Consider the following 10,145-nt stretch of genomic DNA (forward strand, 5'->3'; position numbering starts at 1 on the left):
CTTTTAAAAATTAGAAGTTAGACACAGAAAAAAAAAAAAAAAAAAAACTCTAAAACAAGTAGCCAGCGCCATGGTGAGCGCGAAGAAAAAAGTAAAGTGGAGAGGTGCGTAGGAAGGGAAGAACACCTCCTCGTATTAGCTAACACTGAGAGACCTGCATCAAAGCTGCCCCTCTCTCACAGGAGCTTCTTAAACAGGAGGAGGAAGATATCGTTCGCATTCAAATTGTTGATGTCCACCTGCTGCACTTGTATCTCCTTATCGTCGAATTTGATCCGTTGGTTGATTTCTGCGGGCGGGAAAAAAAACACACAAAAATGAGGAAGTAAAAATGAATACAAAAAAATGTCGTACGCGCGGGGGATGATGAGGCGCCTCCAAAATGGCCAGGCCACACTTGACCGACGCCAAAAAAGCGGCACCGAAAAAAAGCAGCACCGCAAAAACAGCAGCACCGCAAAAAAAGCAGCACCGCAAAAACAGCAGCACCGCAAAAAAAGCAGCACCGCAAAAAAGCGGCATCGCAAAAAAGCGGCATCGCAAAAAAGCGGCATCGCAAAAAGCTCTCCCGTGCGGCGCGCTCCCTCGGGAACCTACCCAGCAACTTGAAGAAGTGCCTATTGTCGGGGATCTTCAAAATGAAAAGGCACTGATTAGAAACAGTCATCTCGGAGTAGATCCTCTTCACTGATTTAAATTTCTGAACGAACTGTTGGATGTTTTGATAGGCTAGCTCACAAATAGCAAACTTGAAAAGGAGAAAAAGGGAGATGTATTTATTTCTGTTCAGGTAAAGGTTGACATAGGAGGACTTGTCTATTATGAGGTTGAGGAGTACTCTGTGAAACTTGGTGAGACTGAGTAAGTTATTTTTATTTTTTTTTTCTGGCGGTGGGGCAGGAGGTTGTTTGTGCTTCTCTTGACTGTTTTGAAAATGCAGAAGAGGTTGTACAGGTTGAGTGCGTTTCTTTTGGAGTTTTGCTCGACGAAGGAGATGGCGGCGTGGTCGCGGTGGTCGCGGTGGTTGCGGCGGTTGCGGCGGTCGTCACTGTCGCTGTCGCTGTTGCGGTTGCTTCGGTTGCCGCGATTTCTTCGGTTGATGCTGCGGTTGACGCTACTGTTGCCGCCACAGTTGCTGCTACGCCCTCGGCCACGCTCCGCGAGCGCCCGCATCACTTTGCAAAACCTAAGGCACGCGCGCTTATTCGTACAGAAAAAAACCTTTATGTATTCATTAACCTTAGCATGGTCAATCCCCTTCAGCTTCACTTGAAAGGAGTAATGGTCCTGGAAGCTCCGTATCATACTCTTCGTGCAACTCTCATAAGTAATTTCATTCTGATTAAACAAGTACAGATAGTCATAATAAAAAATATCTGTATATATATGTGTGTAAATTGCAAAATTTCTTGGCACAAATTTTATCTTCAATATATGGTCCTTTATGAATGCATTAATTATTCCTTCGTTAACACTTTGGATGTTGGATGATATGGGACACTCCTCCGTTTTTTTTTTATCTCGTGTGAAGATTATGTCAACTGGGCTGTTCACTTTACTGTTTGTTCCTCCAGAATGGCGACTGATCCATTGAGATGTCTCTCCCCTGAGTAGATAGTCCATTTTGTTCTCGTCTTCCCCTTCTCGATCTCCCTTCTCGTTCATCGACAGTACATTCTTCAAAATGAGATTTATATAAATTTGCGAGCAAAAGTCGATATTGTCATTTAGCTTGTAGAGGAAAATAATTCGTTCGTTTCGAAGCAGGTTGATGATTAACTCCACTTTTTTCTTCATACCTCCACTCAGTTCGTTGCATTTTATATGTACATCACAACGCAGATTGACAGTCAGCATCAGCAAGTGAATAATATACATAAGCTCCTCATTACTGAGAGCAATTTTTTTGTATGTTAATATTATTTTTATGTGTTCATATATTGTCATGTTTGGGATAAGGACGATTTTGTAATCGCTTTCGTCTTCTGTGTGCGTCGCCTCGGCGAAGGCTTCTCGAGGGCCCTCCCTCCCGTCACCATGTGAGGGGTCACCATGTGAGAAGTAGCCACCTGTGCGGTCACCACGTGAGAAGTAGTCCCCTGTGAGGTTACCACGTCTGAAGCCACCCACACAGTGTCGTCCATCGATGCGCTTTTTTCTCCTTCCTTCCCCGTTGGCGAAAAAAAACTTGAAAAAGTATAGCACATTCAGGTCGTTGTTAAATATAGAGGAAAAGGTGTATATCTTGTAGGGCTTCATTTTGACGTTGATATCTTTGAGGATGTACTTCTGGTCTGCGTGAAGGCCTCCACTCGTGTGTTCCTGGGGGGGGTGGTTCCCATCTGAACTGCTTTCCCTGCTGTGGGTTCCCCCATCGGATGATCCCTCCCCCGTTGATGCTTCTTTACCTTTCCCATCGGGTATCGCGAAAGTTGCTTTGGTGCCCGCCTCGGACATTTCCTCGTCGAATTTCCTATACGTATCTGTGGCGACGGTTCTTTGGGGAAACCTAAAAATCCTGCTTGCCCATGTGAGCAGTTTGAAGAAGCCTTTCTTCTCTGTGCGTTCTTCCCGCTTGTACTCGCTGTTCGTGAGGTAGAAGTGTCTCACTGCGAAGGCGTACTTCTGCGTGGATCGGGGCCTTCCCGCGCTGTCACTCGATTCACCATCGATGCTGCTCTGCAGGTCACTTGGCAATTGGTTTCTGGGTTCTCTTCTTCTACCGCTCCGCGTATCGCTCACCGTGTCGCTCCGCGTATCACTCACCGCATCACTCACCGCTTCGCTCACCGCTTCCCTCCCCGCATGCCGGTTGAGGCTGTACAGCTTGTAAAACAGCACCAGGAGGTACAACGCACAGTTGACGATGAGGAAGAGAAAATCCCCCGTGGTGTTAAAGAACGAGTTGGAGTCACTGCAGAATCCTTTAAGAGCCTCGGATGTGAGCATTCCATCACCCAGTGCCTGTTCCCCTCCAAGTGAGGAGGATAATCTATCTCGATAACTTCCGTATAGGTACCCTCGATGTGTCTGCTCTTCAAAGTAGCTCCTACTCCTGGAGGTGTCGCTGATTAGGTCTTCATCAATCTGCTGCATGTGACGTCTCATATTCAAACATAAACTTCTAATATTGAGCACATGGGAAAGAGAAAAAGAATCAAGAATACGAAAAATGCAAACGAAGATGTGCGATAGGTTCATTAACACTTCGTTGTTGTAGGCATAGGATAGGATGACCAAGACATAAATGACTATACTAATAATACCACAAAAAATAAAATTAACAAATACAAAGAGGATATAACTGTGCAGGTAGAGAGAAGAAAAGAGAGAGATGGAAAGGAACGTGTTGAACCCGTACAGCATTAGGAATAGAAAAAAAGAAGGAAGAACAAACTCGCGATACTGAAACACGTAAAGAATGACAAACAGGAGAAGGATATAAATCAGATAGTACATGTATTCGAGAAGAAGAATTTGCAAATAATGCACATATTTATGTACATGGAAATTTTCGAAAATTTTTCTGTAGTCTATTTCGTTACGTAGCTTTTCAAAGAAGACACAAAAAAAGATAACAATGGAGAGGAAGACGTACATGTTGATGTAGAAGTCACGTAGGAAGTACTCGTGGAATTTGATTGGGAACGGCTCGTTGATCACGTCGATTTGGTTCTTCCGCGGTGGGGGTGGGGGTGGCGATGGAGGTGGATGTGGTGATGGAGGTGGATGTGGAGATGACCATGGAGATGGCGATGGATGTGGAGATGACCATGGAGATGGCGATGGAGATGACGATGGCCTCGCCCTGCCTTCGTCTTCCCATTTGGGGGGACTCCCAACCGCGTTGCGCCTCGCCCCACCCGAGTGCTGCATTCCTCTCTGAAATTCTGCCAGAATGTTAAACGCCGAGTTGGTGTAGTATGCATACGAGTGTATCGAAGTGTAGTTGCAAAATAGGTTCACGTTAACTTCCACATCTGTGGTGTAATCCATGTCTCCGTGATGGATCTGCTTCTCATTAATTTGAAATATATAGGTGCCCAAAGAAATATCTTTATCCTGTGTTGACCTCTTCTCCAAATAATTATGAACGTGTTCATACAAATTGTTTTCATTTATCAGTTCGTCAATGTAGTTAATTTTCTCGTTTATGCAATACTTCTCCAAAAGGGAGTTTATCGTGCTGTTGTAGTAGTTAAAAGAGCTTCCTGCCAAGTGGACGGGGTTGTCGCTCCTGCTTCGTTTTCCATTTTGCAACGGGGTGACATTCTTTATCTGCTTCATTGGATTCACCTGTTTGTTTTTCCACTTTCTTTCCTGCCATTGGTTGGCCCATTTGGAGGTGACCTTCACCTGGGGGGAGGCAGCAGCGGAGGGGGCGGAGGAGACAGCAGCAGAGGAGTCGGCGGCGGATGAGACAGCGGCGGAGGAGGAAGGCCGACCTGTGCTGCTTAACCGCCCCGCATCAGGGTCCACCTCCGAGGTGTAAATAATGTGGTAGTTGAGTGTGCTTGTCTTCAAATGGTTCGAAGAAATGGTGGAGTAATCCAACTGTATGTTTTCAATTTTCCCAAAGAGAGAGACACACTTGATTATGAGCAAGCCGAAGGAAAGGAGAAAAATCGGCACCAGGAACTTGTACCAGTAGAAGCTGGTGTTACAGAGGTCCTTCTTTAGCTTTAGGAAGAGGGTCGGCTTGACGTACGTGGAGAGGAAGTTGGCCAGGCGCCTGGCCAGGTGGGGCGCTTTTTTGTTCTCGGCATAGTTAGGCTTCGCGTTCGAGGCATAGTTAGGCTTCGTTTGAGCGGTGCGGTTAGACTTCACATTCGCGGCATAGTTAGGCTTCTCTTTCGCGGCGTAGTTAGGCTCCTCCACCTGGTCTGCCCCCTTCCCGCCTGTGCCACTCCTCCCCCTTAAAAAGATATCCCTCAAGTAGCCCAAATCAGGGGAACCAAATCTACCCCCCCCAGGAGGAGGAGGATGATCCAAAAGGGACAGCTTGCTATTCAACTCATTAAAATATCTAACATTATCAAAAAAAAGATAAAAAAGAGGATCCATCTTAATCAAATTTCGAAGATCTCTATCTTGAATGCTTTTCAAAAGCTTTTTCTTCTCATGATATGTGTAAATATAAATATACGTGTAGTAAATGTCTATTGTTTTTAGCTCGTACGTAAGTATATGTCTAAACCGTTTTAAGACGTAGAGCAGTTTCTTTAGTGACTCTGTCTCGTTTATCTTGTATGTACAGTACATGTGACTCGAGTTGAAAAATATGAAGCATGTTTTATTTTCTTCTCTCACACTTTTTACCAATTGGATAATATTCTGTTTGATCGTCTCAGGGGTGTTACTCGATGCAGTGGGGTCTGTTAGGAAGTCGAACAGGCTGCCTGCATTGGGGTTGCTCCCCACGTGGTTACCCCCATTTTGGATGTGCTCCCCCATGTTGTTACTGCTATTTGGGGTGTGCTCCCCCACGTGGTGGCCCCCATTTTGGCTGGCCCCCCCGTCGGTAAAGCGAATATTCAAAACGAACTTATAATCGATGAGCTTCTGGAATTGCCTCTTCGTCCCGTTGAAAATAATTTCGCCACTTTTAATAACTGCGATGTCGTTAGCAAAATTATTGGCCTCATATATATCATGGGTACAAATAAAAATTATATTATTTTTTTTATTTTTTCAAAAAATTTAAAAAGCTTGGTCTTGGTCTTAATATCCAAAGCAATGAATGGCTCATCCAAAATATATACGTCCCTCTTCACGAGAAAACAAATAAAAATTGAAATTTTTTTCTTTACATCATCAATCAAGTTTTTAATTTTATGATTGAGATATTTTTCTAAATCTAAATCGTTCATAATTTTACGAGTCCTTTTTTTCTTCAGAAATTTTTCTACATTTTTGTTGTAGTACAGGAGGAATATGACGATGGTTTCGTAGAAGGTGAGGTTATCGTATAGGATTACGTTTTGGCTGCAGTAGCTGATTTCTATTTCGTGATTGATTTGATGGGAGCTTCTTCTCCCCATGAGCTTCTGAAGGGAGGAGGTAGGTCCTTTGTAGCGTCGGTTGTCGGTGATTCCTAGGCTGTTTCTTCCACCTCTCTTGACGAAGTGTATTTCCCCCCCGTCCTTTGTGATCATCTCCGTTATGATGTTAATGAGGGTGGACTTCCCCGAGCCGTTTTCCCCCAGCAGGACGAATATCCGATTGCTGCGTAGGGTAAGCGAAACGTTTTTCAGCACATGCTTTCGGCCGTATGTCTTGTTCACATTTTTGATCACTAGGTAGCAGTCGGTGGGGGGGGCCGCGCTGGAGTGGTCCTGCTGCCCCGCGGGGCGGCGGCGCCCGAATTGGGTGTCCCTCGCAGCGCGCAGTGGTGCCTGCCTCTTCTGCTTCTGACTCGGTTGGGGCGCTTCACGCGTTTGGCTGGTCTCGCTCGTCTCACTCTGCAGGTGGTGCTGGTGCTGCAGGTGCTGCTGGTTCTGCTGGTTCTGCCGATCCTGCTCGGGGGCGCCGCCGGTCAGCTCCAGCATGAAGCAGTCTCCGTCACTGCATCCGCTTTGTCCGCTTTGTCCACTTCGCCCGCTTTGTCCGCTTCGCCCGCTTCGTCCGCTTCGCCCGCTTTGTCCACTTCGCCAGACTTGATGGGCGCTTCCCCTCCTGAGGTAGAGCTTCCCCTGGTGCCGGTTTCGGTAGTGTATCATGTAAGCCAAAATGCACATCAAAAGGATGAAAGAAAAAACAGAGTAAAGCAAAAGGTGCATTAAACAAATATTCTCAAATTTAATAAACATCTCGGAGTAACCAATTTGAATACCATTCTTAATTAAAATAAAAATAAAATCTAACGCCAAGCAGAAGGATGCATGAGGAATTAACAACACGAAGAAGGACAGTACAGCCCCAACCCCGGAATGAATAATCAAACGCAAAGAAGAAAATAAAAAAAATATTAAAAAAGAAGCAATGTAATTTATGGCATTATTCTCAGAAAAGTGCATGCAAATAACTGTGAACAGTAAGCTATTCGATATAAACATATACATATACAAAAACAGGATAAAAAAATTTACCATTCTTTTGTATATATATGCATATATGACATAGCTGAACAAAGTGTTGTAAAAAAACAACACCATGAAGTAGAAGAGAAGCCAAGAAAAATAATAATAGTACTTATTTATCTTCAAACACAAAAGAAAATTTTCCATATTTACTTTCCTCTCTTTGTTGATATCGAAACAAATATTTACGATAAAGAGACAGACACACAGGAACATCACCACGCGAAATATATTTTTTTCGAATGTGTCGAATACGTTTATCTTCATGCTTCTCATTGGCATCTTCAGCAGGAAGAAGTCGTTCAGGTGGAGCGAGGGGGCACTATATGGGGGGGTGGCGTCGGTCGTTGCGGCTGTACCTGTGGCTGCGTCGGTGGCTGCGGCGGTTGATGTAGTCACGGCTGTGGCTGCGGAGCGCGGAGAGGGGTGCCCCCCCAGCTGCGCATTATACCTGAGCATGAACAAGTTAAAGTGGTACTCCAGCACAATGAAGAAGCTACTGTAGTACCACTCGTTAAAGTAAACGTTTAATGACAAATCATCAACGGTGTTGAAATTAACAAAATTTTGCTTTAGGTTTATGTTTATGTCATTGAAGAAATAATTTTCACTAGACGTCAGTAGTGCGTAGTCCCCCACTCTGATTTTGTAACTCACGTTCGTGATGACGTCTCTCCTCTCATTCTGCAGGGTTGTTCCATGGTTCGCTTGGTCATTGGGCTTGGCCATATCACTATGATTAACTACCTTTGCTACGCTGGTATCATTAGTATAGCTATCCGTTTTGACTGTGTTCGTCTCATCTGTGTTCGTCTCATCTGCGTACTTCTCACCTGTGTACTTCTCACCTGTGTACTTCTCACCTGTGTACTTCTTACCTGTGTACTTCTCACCTGTGTACTTCTCACCTGTGTACTTCTCACCTGTGCTCGTCTCACCTGTGTAGCTCGCCTGGCTGGCCCCCTTGGGGGGTCCCCCGGGGCGCCCGGTGGGCTTCCTCCCGAAAACGTAGGAGAATCGCAGGCGGTTTTGTTTCCCTAGATGACTTACATTTTCAATACCGAGCATACCGCACGCTTTGTTTGTCTCGACCAAGTTATTCTTAACAAAATTAAAAAAAAATAATTTTCTTCTCTCATCTTTGAAGAAAGCATTGTGGCTACTTTCGTCTTTCAGTTTTTTTATGTCCCTAATGAACGACCTGTACAGCTGCGTTTTTTTGACCTCCCTAAGGGTCTCCTCATCAAACTGTAACTTTAGCAGCACATCATACTCATTTTCTGGGTGCACATCTCGGTACAGCTCCTCTAGGGTTATAGACTTGCCCCGTTTCAAATTATTCTTAAAAGAGTGCACTAACGGGGACAGGTTCTCGCCTCGGTTCCTTTCACCATATTTCCTACTCGAGTTGGCCAAATCGTTTTCTCGAAGTTGAATAGCATACTTTAAATTCTGTAGGCATTCCTCCTCATTGCTGTACACCCGAAATATGTTCAGGTCGTTCTCGTCGGCGTAGGCGAGGAAGGCCCTGGAGAGCTCGTCGTCCGGCGTCAGGCAGATGTGGTTCACGTACACGTCCTCTCCGATTTCTCTGCGGGGGGAAGGGGCATGGTTGGGGAAGCGGCGTGGTTGGGGAAGCGGCGTGATTGGGGAAGCGGCGTGGTTGGGGAAGCGGCGTGGTTGGAGAAGCGGCGTGGCTGGGGAAGCCCCTTAGGTGTAGAGGCCACCACGCTGCAGCGATATCCTCCCATCACAGCACCCCGCTTTGACACATTTGCCATTTATCGTCTCTCTTTTGTCTTCTCTCTTCTCTCTTTTTCTTTCCCTTTTTTCTTTTCTCTTTCCCTTTCTCTTTTTCCGCGCGGCCTACCTGGAGCACAGCTCGTTGCTCAAAAATAAGACGTACTGCCTGATGGTGTCGTTCAAATCTATTTTATCATTTTCGGTGAAGTTGTTGTAAATCTCGAGGGAGTCTGCGGGGAGTCGGTGAAGGGTGAGGCGGTGATGAGTGAGACGGTGAAGATGAGGCGGTGAAGGGGGTGACGGTGACGGGAGAGACGGTGAAGGGTGAGGCACCCCACGGCGCGCCGCGCTTCCCTGTAAGCCTTACACTTGTCGCTGATATTCCTAAGGAACAAATGAAAAGATACTAACAGAAACGGAATCAACAAAAAGAAAAAGTAAAGAACAAAATCCTTTCTCTTTTCATAATACGTTTTTTTGATCAAGCCGTATAGCTTACGGAGCTTCATCCTAATTTGCCGCACTGTCGTTATTCTCAAATGGAGTTAAAAATATAAAAATTTGGGAGTACGGGCAGAGGAGAAGAAGAAAAAGAAAGGTAGAAAAAAAAAAAGGGTTGACCAACAGGTAGAAAAAACGGGCTAGTCATCATAGCGTGGTGCGTACGTACAACAGGTGCAATTGCTTCACGGCAGCGTAAACTTGGAGTGGAGGAACATCTACCAAGGGAACAGGTACGGTACGCGTGTGTGCCGATCAGTTCATATGCCTACAGCTACACGCACACATCTACTCAGAAACAAACTTGTGCATGCACGCATCTACACAGAGACACACTTCTACATGCACGCATCTACACAGAGACACACTTCTACATGCACGCATCTACACAGAAACACACTCCTGCATGCGTGCATCTTAGATGTAGAAGGAGCAAATGCGATCGAAGCAAAAAAACAGGCGCAAATTCATTATCGTACAAAGCGGGAATTTTCAACGCACATGTGGATGTTTAGCCAACACTAGGAGGAGGTTTCAAAAGAGCATAAAATTCCAATGTGACTCCTCAACAGCAGGGGGGACACTCACACGCGCAGGTTTATATTGACTATGCATCTACCGCTACGTGTGCTTCTGCATATCTACCCAACGCTGCTGACAAGCACTCATTTGAGCAGCTCAAACAGGAATGGCTCTCTTTAGTACTTAAAAAAAAAAAAAAAAAACTAATATAATGTAGTATAATATAGTATAATATAATACGTAGTAAGTTAATCTAACGTACAGTAGGATGACCTAACCTAATATAATCTAGGCTAGGAT

The 10,145-nt window shown here is 45.1% G+C and overlaps 1 protein-coding gene across 1 annotated transcript; it reads right to left on the reverse strand.

Moving 5' to 3' along the window:
- Window positions 1–819: 819 nt before the first annotated feature.
- On the reverse strand, window positions 820–9,331 carry PCYB_083010 (ABC transporter; the record flags this gene model as incomplete). Its single annotated transcript, XM_004222039.1, has 6 exons — window positions 9,190–9,331; window positions 8,950–9,052; window positions 5,670–8,670; window positions 4,480–5,454; window positions 3,844–4,356; window positions 820–3,675 (listed from the first exon to the last, which is right to left on the reverse strand). Exons 4-6 carry the CDS (start codon window positions 5,452–5,454, stop codon window positions 820–822), a joined length of 4,344 nt encoding a protein of 1,447 aa, XP_004222087.1. The 5' UTR covers window positions 5,670–8,670; window positions 8,950–9,052; window positions 9,190–9,331.
- Window positions 9,332–10,145: the final 814 nt, after the last annotated feature.

The sequence above is a fragment of the Plasmodium cynomolgi genome, chromosome 8 (genome assembly GCF_000321355.1).
Source record: "Plasmodium cynomolgi strain B DNA, chromosome 8, whole genome shotgun sequence".
Classification (NCBI taxonomy): domain Eukaryota; phylum Apicomplexa; class Aconoidasida; order Haemosporida; family Plasmodiidae; genus Plasmodium; species Plasmodium cynomolgi.